The sequence below is a fragment of the Antrostomus carolinensis genome, unplaced genomic scaffold, assembly GCF_000700745.2.
Source record: "Antrostomus carolinensis isolate BGI_N321 unplaced genomic scaffold, ASM70074v2 scaffold23359, whole genome shotgun sequence".
NCBI lineage: Eukaryota > Metazoa > Chordata > Aves > Caprimulgiformes > Caprimulgidae > Antrostomus > Antrostomus carolinensis.
The window spans coordinates 90,294-106,329 of record NW_010339577.1 but is presented as its reverse complement, the minus strand read 5'-3'; the positions used below and the strand labels follow the sequence as shown (position 1 = coordinate 106,329).

The window sequence follows — 16,036 nt, the reverse complement described above, 5'->3', positions numbered from 1 at the left end:
AACTAATGTTAGCTCTAGGCATGTCCCAGGTACGTACCTGCTTTTGAAGCAAAGCCTAGTTTAAAGTAAGTATCTTCATTGTCTTGAGGTGTGTGTTTTTTAATTGTTGGTTGCTTGGCCTATTACATAATCATTTTGATGTAAGGGTAGAGATAGTGGTTCTTTTCATGGGTGCATCTTAAGGAAACTGGAAAAACAAGTCCTCCTTCAGCTTTTAATTTAGAAAAGATTGTTCTAAGCACAACTCTTATCTGTTCTTCTACCACGCAGGTTTATTGTGAAACAGTTGCAGCATCAATGAGAAATTAGCAGTAAACCACATACCACAAGTGTTGGGTGTTATCTGAGAAGGATGCAGCCTTCTAGTGCATACCTCTGAAGGAGCTGGTAAGTGAGAGTTTAGAAGTCTGTCATTTGTGAGGCTGCATTTTGACTTTTCTGTTTTATCATGACTAATTCAAGGCCACATCAGGATTAAGAAGGCTTTGGCAGCAGAACGAGTGAGTGTGATATGGTTTCAAATTCTGATCTGCTGTGTGCATGATAAACCCACCTGAAACGCAGGCAATGTTTCTTTTTACTACCATCTTTTTCCATGTACCTGAAAAAATTACCTTGCTCAAACAACACTCCAGCAACACTTGAAGCAAGAAAGATACTGATAATACAACAGAAATAATAGATACACACCTATATGTATGGAGAATGTAGACATAAAGATGAATTAAAGAACACACACTTCCAGGAGTGGGAGGAAAAAGTCTTCCAGCGCTTCATGTTCACGAACTGTTTTTGTTCAACAAGAGGAAGAATTCACTTAGTGAATCTTGATGTGTTTAGCTTATGTGTATTGTGGCACTTGAGATCCAAGTTGACAGTGATTTGAGATTTGTTTCAAATGCAGAACTCTTGGTGTGAAATACTCGTTTTAATTAAAATGTCTGTTCTCAAAACTGTGTTGGCATCTCAAGCATAAATACTTTCTAATTTGGGCTCCAGTTTGTGCATGACATTATCTTTTTTTTCTATAATCCAAAGAGAAAATACTGCCAAACATGAAACATACTCTATGGGCTTGTAAATCGTTTTGCTGTGGGTGTCTGATCCTGATCAAATTCGTGTACTTAATTTAAAAACTAAAACTTCAATTCACTCAGAGGCATGGTTAATATTTGTGTGTACTGAATATCTTGGAGGGTCTAGAGCTTTTTCCTGTTGAAAGTTAAAATTATGGTGTAAAATATTGTTCAGGTTGGCAATAGAATGGTTCTAATTGCTTGTGGCTGGGAAGCTGTAAAGTGAGTCGTGTTACTGTGGCTTTGTACGGGGAGGCCAATTAACAGTACGAATCCCTGCTCGAAGCTGCTGTCTTGTTTGGAAGTTCTGCACTTGATTTATTCTTTAACTTACAAGTCACAAGCTATTTCCAGCCTTGCTGAGGTGTGGCACAACCAGACTTTAGGAACACTGTGTGTATTTTTCATATTAGTACATAGACTTATAATCTGATATCTTTCATGGGCATTACCCTAAAAAAAAAAGTAGGTATCTAGTGTTACCTTCATGGCTTGAATTTCTCCCTCATTCAGACAGATTTTATTTATAGATTATATTAATAGGCTTCTAATTTTTTCTGACTGAATCCAACGATGTAAAGAAGTGATTCTGGGACCTGAAATAAAATGTAAATTGAGTAAATATACTATATGTCTCATGTTTGGAGGGTTAAAAGCAGCTTGTTCACCTCTGCTTTCCTTTTCCTGTAGTTAAAACTGGTTCAAACGAAAACCAACCAACAACAACCTATCTATATATATATATAAAATATAAAGCTTAGATATTGTCTCTCTCTCACAGAAATAAAAAATATTGGCTGATGATTTGAGGGCAAATAGATCTCGTGTCCTATTTCTACTGGAACAGCTGCAGGGCAGATGTTCTGTTTTGTTAGAATCCCTAGTGGCTGTGAACAAATATCTGCCCATAAATATAACAGTATTGTTGATTAGTATCTTGATTTATTTCAGGAGTGGAAATACAACCAATATTGAGCTTGTGCTGTATAGCTATTTACATTTGCAAAGAGGAGGATTGGGCACTTAGAAGTGGCTACTTGCACAAGTGTTTTCTTGTTTAGTATGACCTGTTCTTGAAAATAAGTATTTTTATAGATAACAAGAATATACTTGTTTAAACAAATGCCTTTTTCATCTGCCTTTTCTTAGTATTTATACTTGGATATAAGTACTTATAATTTAAAAAAAATGACAAAAATCTGTGCATAGCATCCAAAACAAGGAGGGATTTATCAGCAGGTGTCTTTACCATCTGTAATTATTTTCCCCAGAGGAAGTCTTTCTCAGCAAAGAAGCAATATCTCATTTCTGAAGATAGATTGTCAAAAACTGATGAGTAATAAGGCAAACTCTGTGTATGTATTTGTTTAAAATCCATCCATATGTACATCCTGAGGTTTGTTTTAACACTAACCTCTGCTGGACTGCCTTGAAAAACTCTCAAGTTGTGTTACTCAACTTTTACTGCAATAGGAAGGTGTAAAAGTTTTCAAAAGGTTAAATGTGCATATTAAAGTTCTATCCAGGGTGATCTACAACAGAATTATTCATAGCATTTGTATAAGTGCTCCTTTACTGTCATACACAAGTGGAAAGCTCTCTTGTCAAGCTAGGTAAGTGCAGTGCCTACATCAGCAATCGTTTACTGAGTCAGAAGTAGCTTCTGTTCTGCTCAAATGCACTTGAGAGGAAACTGTTACCACCACAGCTATAAGCGAGGTGTGCTTGGCTTTTGGGGGTATGTCCTGCACTCTAGAAAGGTTATTTCCTTTCATCTTCTGATATTATTTCACCTTTTTGTTAAAACAAGTGTTTGTATCTGAGTTATTTTGTCACCTCATGTATTGTTGAAAAATAATATTAAAGCTTTTTAGTCAGCAACTTAAAAGTTCAGCTGTAGATTAGCAATGTAGCTTTCCATCTTTGTGTGAAATTCCCAAAGCTAAATTTTCCCTGCTGTTTTTGGCTGTGCCATCACTTTTGTAAACTGCTATAATCCATCTTCATTTTCACTCCAGGATGTGGTGGTACCATTCCCAAAGCTAACTAGCTCTTAGTATCTCCTAGAGGAGCATCTCTGTATGTACAAAGGCTTCTCACTGCTTATATTCCTTGATTACTCTAATTTATATTACCAACAGCAAGGCTCCTCGGGCACTGTCCTGGCCTTTGCTGCACGCGTAACACACTTATATTGACCGTCTGCTTTTCATTTTAGTACAGGTGTCATTTTATTTACATGTATATAAATGTGAACTGATTAAATCAGTTGGATGCTGCAGCTTGACACTGACAGACTTGACATCTGTTGTTACACTGAAATTGGAAGGTATCCTCACAGTTCAAGCTTTTTCTGCTCTGCCCCGATCCTCACTGACTGCAGGAATTAGTTGGAGCAGTAAGATTGGAGTTTGCTTTTCAGGATTTTTAGTCCTTGATCTGGGAGTTTTCAGCTGATAGCTAGAATAATAAGCTTTCCCACTGAGCTGAACTAATCTTATTTTGAAGTTGAGGCAACTGGCTATGTGTAAGTGATTTAAAAAACACTGAACGGAAATTAATCAGAGGAACTGCTCAATGATTTTGGTTTTTCAGAAAAACAATTTGCCAAGGGTCATGATACAGATTTTTGCAGTGATTTAAAATTCATCCGCTGGCCTTTTATTTCAACAAAAATAGTAACAGGTTTCAGTTTGTGAAATGAGTCACTAAAGGAGTTTCCCCCTGCAGTTGAGGGCTTGCTTTCAGACACTTTCCTCTTACTGATCTCTGGTCAGAGGACCTGTCCCCATGTTTTAGTTACAATACTAAAGACACTGTTTTCCTCAAGCTTCCAGGCTGTAGGTACAGTAGTTCTGAGAACTGCATGTGGCTTCCAACATTATACTGACCAGAGAATAAGCATATATGATATTGACATAGGGAGTGTCTGAACAATGCAGATCAAGCGCGTTGTAGCACCTTTCAGTTTATCCAAACAATTTAATGTAAGAAATGTGGACTTTCTTTAGGTTGTGTGTGGAGTTATATGGCAAAAGTGGAGGGGAAAAGAAGCAAGGCTTGTAGCAGACAGTATTCTGTTCCACACTGAGAAGGTCTGTTCTCAGGCAATTGAGAAATACTACTTATTAACAGAGAGACTTAATTAATGCTTCATGACTGTGCTGTCATGGGAGAAATTAATTGCAGCATTGCCTTTTCAAAGTGGCGGATGCTTTCTGTCCTGATACAAATCCATCACAGTTCAATGCTGCAGCCAGAGGAGCCTGTAGCTGTGGGGAGGCTTATCAGTGGTGGTGCCAGGCGGTAACTGTTCTATTGCAATCACATTGATTTTTAGATCCTGGGTGTGGAACAGTCTCTGCATGGCCCAGTTTGGAGCAGACTGATAAGGCTCCTTGTTTCTTAGCAACCACAGTCTGCCATAGCCAGAAACCTGCCCCTCTGCAGCTGGAGGGGAAATTCTGAATATCTCAAATTTGTATCTTGAACCAAGGTAAGTCATTCCCCCCCCCCAGCATATTTAATTTAAAGGTCTTTGCATTCAAATAAAAGGAATGTGTTGGCAAAACTTTCTTAACAAAGGGAAAGTATAACTTCCCTATCATTAATAAGACATTCTAATTTCTTTCCCTGTTCTTATTTAGACTTGTGTCTTTCCTGGGCATGGAGGTGCCGTATGTCCTTCTCCTAACTAGACTCGTAGCAGAAGTTGCCAGCAAATCTACTGAAAGTTCGGTAGGTACTTCATGTTTTTTGTCATGCTAGGCACTATAAAAACAGAAGGATCAGATTATTTTCCTCACACATTGTAGTTTGTAGAAGACTTTGTAATTTGACAGAAATGACCTATATTGCTAGCAGTCATTAACTGAAAGTTTTACACTGGGTCAATTTGCTCTGAGGGCTGATTGCCTATTAAAGCATTGAATTCTTCCTAGTCATGTGCTTGTAGGCGAGCAGGGATGTAACTGATAATGCCTCACACCATGTGGAAAAAGCACCCTGATGATCAAAAAAACCCCACTTTTCAAGCTGCTTGGCAGTTTAACTACAAACAATCCAAAACATGGATACCCAGAAGTTAACTTTTCAAGTGACTGAGAAGCTCTGAAGCAAAAGCTGCTTCAAGTCACATAAGATCAGAGTATAAAATTCTGCTTGCAAAAGAGTTTGACCAACAAAACTTTTTAAGCAACTGGTCTTCAGCATGTTACCTATAGATATTCTGGTTCTTTACTGTTGTCTACCTCCCCATGATGCACTAACAGTGTGAAGTCAGCCTACTAATTTCAGTTTTGACAGTCCAAACCACTTCTCGTGATAGCTTTGATCTTTGTCACCCCTGGATTTGATGGTTTTGCTGATGAGCAGAACAATAGTGGCTGTTACATGTGAGGTATATTTAAATTATTTATCTGACTGAATATAGATCAGATCTTGTTACTTTTGACTGAGAATACTCCTTCCCTTTTTAAGACTGATTTGACTTGCTATATTCTTTAAGGAAATGTACCTGTGGGAGTTTTGTGGCTTATTTTTGTTGTACAGATTCAGAGAGTGGATATGCCCAAGTCTATAAGGGATGTTACCAATATCTGTCGAGAGTTTCTTACAAGCATTTATCTCTAAGCTGATGTCACAGCTGCTTGTAATTTGCAAATAATTTTGAAACTGGCTTTTACATAAACAAACTAATAATAATAAACTACGTGCCTTCAGGATATATATGTAAAATTATTCTTTTATATTAAATGTTGAAGGAAGGAGCTTTTGTAGCTCTGCTGGATGTAGATATTATCACTTGCAATACGGGCATTCAGTGAAAACTGGGTTTCACGAGTCATTTTGCCAACTATTTCTGAGCAAATCAGGGCGTTTGTGTGGTGCTGTGGGAAGGATAACTCCCCCTCTGAACTCTGCTTCACTGAAGAATTTAGCAAGTACATTTCTAAAGCAGTTTTTCGAGGCTTTGTCCAATGCCAACAGTAGAGTGTGCGTTTGTTCTCCAAGTGTTAGTTTGGGTAGCAGCTGCCAGGTCCAAATCAGCTTGATGGTGCATCTAGTTTGTTCTCTCCTTTTAAAGTTGCTTAATGAAAAAATAAAAAGCTACAGCAAGATTTAACTGCAGTTACTCTTTATTCCTCTACGTTCTCCGTAGATTTTCTTTGTTGAAGCATTTTATTAAACTTAAGAACTGTATGAAATGTAATATAATTTATTTTCTTAGGTTTCAGAAACAGAATGCTGTGTGGATATGTTGGATTCAAACAGTTCCTGTCCAGTAAACAACCAGTGCAGTCCAGGTATATTGTGGCATTGTTTAATAAAATTCCAGATTACTTTTGACAGTTACCACGAAAATATAGTGCCTGATTAATTGGAAAGTGAAAACAAAATAATTAATGCGTGTACATATTGAAGTCTTTCTTCCTCTGTATACACCAGGTAATGCTTCTTATGACTCACAAGCATTGTTCTTGCATGGGAAGGAGAATAAACAACTATTAATAAGGTTTTTCTTTATCTTTTTTGTTTAGTGTGCAGCTGGATTATGTAAGAGCTATTGTAAATGCTTAAAAGCCCTAAAAGCCCGTGTAATGAGCATAAAAAGCAAAAATGCTGTAATGCATATCTAAGGGAGCATTAAGAATCATTTTAATATTGTCTTGTTAGCCCAGAATGCCTCATTCTTCTTTGTGGCACATATGTAGAGTTGTTTTCTTCTAAATGGACTTAGAAACTTCATTTGTCACTCTCCAGCAGTAGCAAAAAGATGATTTTTTTTTTCTTTTTTTTTCTTTTTAGTGCCATTTTATTTAAAATCAGAGAGTAAAAGTGAGGAAAATGGCTTCAGGTCCCACAGTAACAAGAGAATTAATAACTTAAATATTGGGGTCCACTTCTGAGTTCAGTCATTTCCTTGTGCTGGTTGTTAAAGCATTTTAAGCCTATCTGTTGTCACAGCTTTCTTAGCTTCTCTAACTGTTGCTTCATTTCTGCTTCTAAATAATCCTAGATGTGGTATAGACAGTTGTCTCCAAGTTATGGGATTGTGTTCTCTTAAATCTTATTGCAAACTGATAATCTACCAATATCTTTGGTGTCAGATAGGTGCTTTGATGCTTCCTTCATATTACTGTAGACAGTCTTTGCCCTTACATTGGCTCTGTTTGCGTTTAGATTAAATGTCAGGTGTAATTTATTACTGTGGGCATCAAACACACTGCTTTTCTCTGAGGAAAACGTGTCAGCAGAGCTGTTTTCAAATCAGCACCTTACTAATGGTTAGCTTTATGGGATAATTGATACCAGTTTGGCTCAAGGCTCTATAAAACTGGATTTTAGCCAGCACAGGAAGGTTTTTTTCCTTTAAATGTAGACTGTAATATGATCTAGTAGGAATATCCTTCTAATCTTCATGTCTCAAGTCTAAGCCTCAAGTGAAACCACCACAGCTTTATTGTATTAAATGAAGTTGTTATTGAAGATGTACCCTGAATTTTTTTTCCTTAACAAAGACATAGCAGGATGTGCTTTTAAACATAAATGGAGAGTTTGAACATCGAAGCCATAGGCTGAGATGAAAGTTTAATCAGGTTTCCAGCCTGCATGGTAAGGTGACTGGTATAAAACACTCGCCATCTGTCACAGAAGAGTTTAAACAGGCTTGGGTTCTTCTTCAAGTGAAACAAATAGTACGGTACTTGTGAGGACTGAGGCATGGGAAAGAGACTGAGTTACAGCAGTATTTGTATTTTTAGCTTGTTATGCTTCAAGTGATTGACTGTAGGGACACCAAAATCCTTTTTCATCCAAGTCCACTCTTTTGGTTCTTAGCATCTTTGTCCCTTCCTGCTTCTATTTTCAATACTATCTATTAAAATGGCATTACATTTTGTTTTGGCAGTGTATGACCTCTGAAAATAAACCATAAGATTCTGCTTTGTTTTTTGTGTTGTTGAAGGTAGTTACAGGTTGTTAGACACTTCCCATTTTTCTCAAAACTAAAACATGTGAAGCAGTGAATGGAGCTGTGTTGAAATTGCCCTCTGGGAGTTGTTTGCTTATAACTCTTTCTCCTTTTTGGCTTTTGAAAGGTTTTATCTTTTCTGGAATAAACACTTTGAAATGAATCCTCTTAACTTGTGTAATATAATAGGCAACAGGAGATGTTGGTAACCAGTAGATCAAACAGAGGGCATTTCTGTTGCTTCTACCTCTTTCTGAAGACTAAGAAATATCTCCAGTGTCACTTTTGTTGTTTTCAAGCCTCTGTACGTCTTATTCTCATGCAGGTTGTTACAGACGGTGGAATGAGGATGGTAGTAGCAGCTGCATTAAATGCAAAAATGAAACCCTTCCTGTTTCATCTGTTTACAATCTGACTGAATGCAGAAACAGTGAGTCATTTACCATCCCTTTATTTTAATGGAGGTTTTTTGGTACTGAGATCTCTTCTTGCATGTGTGGACCAGCAAAGACTGTTCAAGAAAGCATCAGATGTTGCAGATTTTTATTTTTTTTTCCCCCCTCCTTTGTAAAACTTCCACTTTTTTTCAAAGTCCTAATATAAATGAACTTTTGAACATACCACAAAACCTATGGAAACTTTGAGATTTAGTTTGCAGAAACTGTGCAGAGTGTTGTGGAACCATTCCAGAGTTTAGGAGGGGTTGGGGGGAAATCAAAATCCTGTTATGTATTAGAGTACCTGATCTGCAAAGCCAAATGCAACATTAAAAAAACCAAAACCCCAAATCCAAACATTCTGCCCAATATAAGTTCTTAATATAAAACAGTCCTAAACATCAAAATGATTAAACTTACAGGGTAGGACCTGTATCAAACATACACTGAATGTTGAATTTTGTGCCTGCTTTAATGTCTGCTGGAAGAAACAGGCATTTGCTGGGGGTGTTTGCTAGAGACTTCTTCAGAGCAAAAAATAGCTCAACCTGTACTTGAATTCTTTGAAAAATCTATATTAAGAAAGCTAGGTTAATTTTGTATGTGTGCTTTGTTTGAGAGGTGAGAATTCAATTCCTTGTAACTGTTTTTAATGAAAGAGCTAAGAAACTTGATCTAAGTTTCTTGGAAATGCACTAGGGAATTATTTTCTTTTTGGGCAAATTATGATGATGCTTATTTGCTTCCTTTTTTGTATATTCTCAAAAGTGACATAAAGAATGAATTTTTCTTGGGAGAAATCAGGTTTCTTATACAACTTCAAATAATTACTGAGAAGTATAATAGCCTTTTACTAAGATTTCCAACAAATCTGTAGTTCTTTGTCAGATCTTACTTTAAAAAATTCTTTTTGATTGCAGCTGGTATCAGAGGAATGAATTTCCAAATGAATATAAGCACTGTAACTCCTTTCCTACAGAACATAGGTGAGTAAATGGAATAGCTCCTGAGTGCAGGCTTTGTCATTATTCACTGTGGACCAGCCCCTTCATGACATGGCATTTGAAACAAGTTGTAAACTATATTTTTCTGTTAGTGTAGGTTTTATTCTAAATGTAGTTGCCATTTTTACTTTTTCTGGCTTGTTCTCAACAAGAATCTTTTATAAGATCTTTTATGAACTTAGAGGTGACTGTATTTTTCTGAATGGTTCTTTCATCTTGTCCTAGTGATCTTGAAGTGATTTTTTTTTTGGTACAGGTTGAACTGGTTATTTATGAAACCCCACAACCTGAGTTTTGAACCTTTTGCTGCAAGAGTTTTGTTATTTAGGAGTGAAGCAACATGTTACACATACGTTATGTCTTGGTTTGCCTTTCTGTAGCTTGATTTTTATCATTGCTGACCAGTCATTTTTGTTTCATCTCCTAAAAATACTTGTTCAACACTGGTAAGAATAGAAATTGAGAATATTTACCTAGCAGCATTGCACACTCCAGCAAGAGATGGGGTGCCCAGTGAAGTGATATAATGTTACAGGGTGTGTGCTTATCATTAAGTGTTCTTAAAAAAGGAAAGCTAAACAGCCATGTCAAACTTGGGTGCTGCTGAAACCTTTCTACCATTTGTCTTGTCATGTGTGTAAACTTGAAGTATTTATTGCTCTTTAGAATGTGGACTTCTCAGGCAGAGCTTGTCAGATTGATCTGTTATCATAGTTTGCAACAAGATCACGAACAACTTTTGTTTCTGAAAATACTGGCTCTTTGGGATCGTAATTCTAAATAAATAAAGCAGCAAAATCAATACATGGGGTGCTTTTTTGAGGCAGGGAAAGCAGAACAGAGGTGAGCGTAATGTCTGCCTCCTTGGGATGGTTTCTATATCAGCCACTTGTGGAAAACATAATACTGGGTGTACTGTACCAGTGGTATATTGTCTGTTGACATGTTCTGTCTTGAGGAGACTTCATTTAAGGAATAAAAGAACAATATTAATGTTGAGAGCCTCCCAGGACTGGTTTTTAAAGTTATATAGAAGAACCAGAGTGATGGATTAAAAATTTGTTGCTGTCTTCAGTAGAGACTGTGGCTTTCCTGACCTTTGGCAGGTGGGGCTGGGGAAGTTGTTCATATAATGAAATGAATATTGAAAGATCTTTGCAAATGTTTTGGTGAGGTCTGTCTGTATCTTAAAAAACAAAACAAAACACTTTGTTTTTTTTTTCTCCTATGAGTCTCAGGAAGTTGGTCTCAATCTTTTGTGTAACCCTTCTGTTAGAAGAGTTTTCTTGTCAATAATAGTCATTTCTCTCTCTCTCTTTCTCTCTTTTAATTTTTTTTATTGTTATTTTTTGTACAGGGGGCCCAGAAGTGGCAGCTTCTCTCATCTTAGGGACATTTTTCATCAGTTTATTCCTGATTCTATCTGTTGCTTCTTTCTTCTACCTCAAACGTGCCAATAAACTTCCTAATGTTTTCTACAGAAGAAACAAAGGTAAAATACCTCTAATTGTCTATTTAATCTCTCAAGTTTTGGCCTTTGCACAGTTTCTTAATTGAAAACCTTTTCCATTTCCTCATGTCAGTGTTCTAACTTCATGTAGTTACTGAGGTGGCTTTTGATCATCCAAAGCAACACAAACAAATGGAGATCTTTGCTGTGCTGTGTGTTTGCAGCATCACGTTTTCATGTCCATGCAGAGGCTGGCTGTTCTCAGTCTAAGGTGCATATTACACAGTATCTCTCACTAACCCAGCTAGTGGTTTTTTGTAGCTTTCAAAGATTTGCCAGAGTGCAATACTTGACATTAGTTGTCACTGAGTATTAGAGATGTGATTTCAAAAAGGAAAAAGAAAATAAATCAGTGCATTTTGCACAGAGGGCATTTTTATAGATCTTAATACGACTTGTTTATTTCAGTACACAAAATGTCAGACATTTGTAAGGCTTTACAAAAAGCAGTTGTTGTTTATTCTTGGTTTAGAGAGCAGAGAACTGTAATACCAAAGGGCAGTGCACTTACCATGGATGTGTCAGCAGCAGGAGAAAAGGGAATGAAGTTCCTCTTTATTCTACCACTCATTCAGCTGTGTTTTGCCCTCTAAATGCAGGATTTACTGGGGCTTTCAGGAGTTAACAACTACTTTTTTTTGGTTTGTTTTAAAGCAAACACCCCTTTTTGTAATGAAATATATTATTTATTTCTGCCACTCCTGTTACTGAGGAATGAAGCCATGTGACTAAAATGCAGTGACCTGACTTCATGCCAAAGTGATCCCAAAAAACCTAGGGAAAAACACCTGGGATGCACTCAGCAGTAGAGCACCAAGGCTTTATGTAGACATCAGGCTCCTTCAGATGCTTCAGTTTCTGCAGAGTTCTTCTGTGTCCACATTTTACTGATCTTCACTTTCTGGGAGGTGGTGAGCAAAATATGTGGAAGGTGATGTCTCCATTTTGCCCAGTGTTTTGTATGAAACTCGGGGTGATCTGTGACTCTGTCTCACCCCTTCCATGCAGTCACTTTGAATGATTCCCATGACAACCTCTAGCACAGCATTTGCTGTGTTAGAGCTCCTTCTGTTGAAAGAAAACTCTTTACTGGTTAGGTCTGCTAAACAAATAGACCTGTTATTTTCATTCATGTCTTACAGGGCCAAGCTCAAGCTAGATTGTCATGATAGAAATAAGCTTAAAAAGAGAAAAAGGAGTGAGTGGAGCAATACAGTTCCATTGTTTGGCTAAGAATGTTGTATCCAGTCGTACTGCTTCATGGAACATCACCTTTCCAGTCTCTGTGGTATCATTTCATGTAAAAGTATACTACAGTAGCTACCTAGGCTCTAAATTAATCAGTGCCACAGGAGCTGCTAGTATCCTAATCACAACTGCCCTGTTGAAACCTCCAGGTTGCTTTTGCATTTTTCTTTAAGTAAATGTAGTTAGTACAAGATTCTCCTTCAGTTTTTCAGTGGCTGATTTCTGCATTTTGTAGCAATAGCTCACACTGGTCCAGCTGGCTAAAGCATTGATGTCCTTCGTTAAAGGAGGAGCATCAGAAACAGAAATGTTTCTCTGGCTTATTATCATGTTAGCTTTCATTCTGTCTGGCTGATTTTCTGGTTGCCTTTTTCTGGTAGCTGGCTTGAAGTGCCATTTTTCCTATTGAAGCTTCTTCATATTAAGGAGATACTGCTGTGGCTACCTTCTTTGAAAGCAAAAATAAGTCATTCTTGGAGACCTTTGCAACCCTTTATCTCTAATCTTGAGAAGATTCCTACAGACAATGTATTCCACTAATGGGATTTCTGAATGTTCTGATGTGTTTTGGTTGTCTTTGTGACAAAACTATTTTTTTTAACAATAGAACTATTCTGTTGCACGCATGTGTTGTTAGAAAACTATCATTTCTGGCTTTCTAGATTAATGATGGTTAGTTTCTCTCTTTCTCTCTCTTTTAGCATCTGTTCTCCAGCCTAGTGAAACAGTAAGTAAATTCCATCCTTCCAGTGTTAATAAACATAAAACATCGAGTAAACAATAACTTAAAGTTTTAACAGTTCATTAGGAAGCTACTTAATCTGATGTATGTGAGACTGAAATGAAAATAAAAGATGTTTTGGACTTCTTTGTCCAAACTGGATGAATACTGACTGTATGGATTCTATTGAATTACTTTCTCCAAGAAAGACTATATACACAGGAAATGCCCCCTCCCTGGAAGTGTTCAAGGCCAGGTTGGATGAGGCTTTGAGCAACCTGGTCTAGTGGAAGGTGTCCCTGCTGCTGGCAGGGGGGTTGGGACTGGATGAGCTTTAAGGTCCCTTCCAATCCAAACCATTCTATGATTCTATGAAATACTATTGGAACCCTAAAATGTTCCTGTAATTTTTTTAATGAAAGACTGTGAAGACAAAAGGTGCTTTGTTTGACACGATCATTCTTCTGTTATGCAGGCATCCATGATACCTCCCCCAACTTCTTCAGGTGAGGAACTGTTCTCTGGGACATGCTGCTACCAATATTTTACCTGTTGGCTTCCCTCTTATGCATCTCATTATTGAAAAGCAGGCAAACTATCTCAAAGTGGATATGCTAACAATACACAGCAAGTCAAAACAATTACCTGTGAAGCCTGGTGTAGAACTGTGGAATCTGTTGAGGGGACAGAAATCCAATGAAATCTGTCTGGGAGACCTTTTTGATAGGATTTATTGCTTTAATTAATGTGGGCATACAGTATTGATGGAAGACTTCAGGTTAAAATAGATCTTTGACAGCTCCTAGATCTTCGACTTCTCTATCCTAATAGAGAACTCTTGCAAGTAGGTACAATATTTTTTCATAAGTGGTCAAAAATAAAGTTTTCATTCTTGGACCTATTTTCAGGATTGGAATCTTCTTGACAGTGCCAGGTTGGCTCATTTTCAGGCTTGCTGATTTGAAGTTTATCAGCTTCTTGAAACAAGTAACGCAGACTGTTTGGAATATACAATTTTGTGTGTGTGTGGTGCTTGTAGGTTGGCTTCTTTTTTTGGCAAGGTAGGTTTTTAATACATGTGAAACTCAGGCAGAAATTTATTTCTTGGGGAAGATTCCATCTATTCAGGTTATGTACATTTTCCTCCTCAATTTTTCATAATTTCAACCTATAAATATTACTGAGAAGTTTGTACTCTAATCCACTGGTTTAGACTAGATCTTGGTAATCCAAGAGCAAAAACTTGCCTCTAAATTTGTGCTACTTCTAGGAAATAGTACATACTCTTCTTTTATTATTTATGAGCTGGTGAGAGCCTAATAAAGCATGAAATATCTAATCATGAATCTCCCAAAATAGATATTTAAAAAGGCACTGGATTACACCTCATCAAATCAAGGCATTTTTTAAAGTGTCTCAGACCATGTAACAAAGTTTAAAAAGAAGTAGGTAGTAAAGGTTATATTTTGCAAATGATAGAAAATTTTATATCTATCCATGAGATTAATTTAGAGTGGCAAGGAAAGTGGATTTATTTGGCTAGAGTGATACAGTAAAATATCTTGTCTCTGTGCTTGATCTCTGTACTTTCAAGATAATGACAGAACTTGTGGTGACTTAAAAGTGAGACAGACTAAATCTTCTAAAACCTTAAGAAATAATGGCCTTCGAAGCTCAGCAAATTTTCTGGTCTCACTCCTCATGTATGCATAGGCCTTTTTAATCAAGATGGTATAATTAGAATTTATTTTTTATTAATGTAGTCTTTAACTTTTAAACATTTTTTAGATGTGTTCCAAGCCTGGTCTGGGTCTGGCTGTTAAACTATGAGCTTGTGCTGCTTGTGAAAAGTCTTTAGTTTCCTTACCTTAATTTAAACTTCTGTTTTTTATAAAAAAAGTACAGTTGGAGGGAGTTTTGTTAGGGCTGAAAATAGAAAGCTACATGAGCTGTAAACACTTAAAAATAATGGAAATGCCAGTTTGTAATGAGCACCTTATTTAATAGACCATTAAGAAGCTTGTTTAGAAAGTTCATTTGTGGGCTTTTGCTATATCTCAGCTCTGTGTAGGGTTTTTTGTGGTTTGGTTTTGGTTTGGTTGGTTTTTTTTTAAGGTCCAGAATGACTTTGATCACTCAGGAGTTATTGGATGGCATGTGGTGTTGTGAATTAATGATAAAGACGTGCTTCTACGGCAGGTGCTAATGATCTTTCTGTGCCCACCATTGCAGTTCGGAAACCACGATATGTCAGACGAGAACGGTCACTAGTGACGTCTACATCTGCTGCTATGATCTCTTCTTCCGAAACCAGGGTCAGCAATGTTTAACCTTCATTCTTAACTGAGGACTTTATAAGTGTACACAGTGTTGAAGAAACTTTTTCTGAATCCACTGAAGTGCCAAGAAAACATCGCAAGCAGCTGACCTAAATGGAAGCCAAATTACTGTGTCAAAGGGTTTGTGCCAAATGTTGACAGAGAAATGAACTAATGCAAAGATACTGATGGCAGGCTACAGCCAGTCGGTGAACTGCTGTTGGTGATCTTGAAATGCACTGTTCCAGCTCTGTGGTTTCATTTGTCTCCTACAGATGCTGTGTTTAAAATCTTTAAAGAATCTGCCTTTCTTTGGTACACTTTTAGTTTTGGCAAGTTCTTCTTCCTGTGTTGTCATGTGTTCTGTGTCCCCAGAGCTGAATGTTTCAGTGCTGCAGGCCAACACGAAATACTGGGATGACTCAAGGATGTGGACTTGCTTGAAGGACCCATTTGTAAATGCTAACACTAAGTGCCACTGCTTCATGTTCTAGGACAATATAACAATACTTAACATGCAGTATCCTTATGAAGCAAAAAATGATGCCTCCTGGAGCATCCTCTTCAGCCTATGACATAGCTGACCCTGGTTTTTAACTGTGAATATAGACTCACTATCCAGATCTTGTTGTTCTTGGTGCTTTTGAAGGCTGTGGTCAGTATGGGTCCAATCCCAAGTATGAGAATTGGTTGGGAAGCTTTTCCAATGGCTTCAGCTCAGTCCTTGGACAAAAAGCCATTTGCTATGG

General features: G+C 37.3%; 1 protein-coding gene across 1 annotated transcript; it reads left to right on the top strand.

Moving 5' to 3' along the window:
* Window positions 1-4,497: 4,497 nt before the first annotated feature.
* On the top strand, window positions 4,498-15,805 carry CUNH1orf159 (chromosome unknown C1orf159 homolog). The gene is made up of 9 exons (XM_010175901.2): window positions 4,498-4,572; window positions 4,724-4,814; window positions 6,307-6,382; window positions 8,375-8,479; window positions 9,407-9,472; window positions 10,848-10,982; window positions 12,950-12,975; window positions 13,445-13,475; window positions 15,202-15,805. Exons 2-9 carry the CDS (start codon window positions 4,743-4,745, stop codon window positions 15,297-15,299), a joined length of 609 nt encoding a protein of 202 aa, XP_010174203.1. The 5' UTR covers window positions 4,498-4,572; window positions 4,724-4,742; the 3' UTR covers window positions 15,300-15,805.
* Window positions 15,806-16,036: the final 231 nt, after the last annotated feature.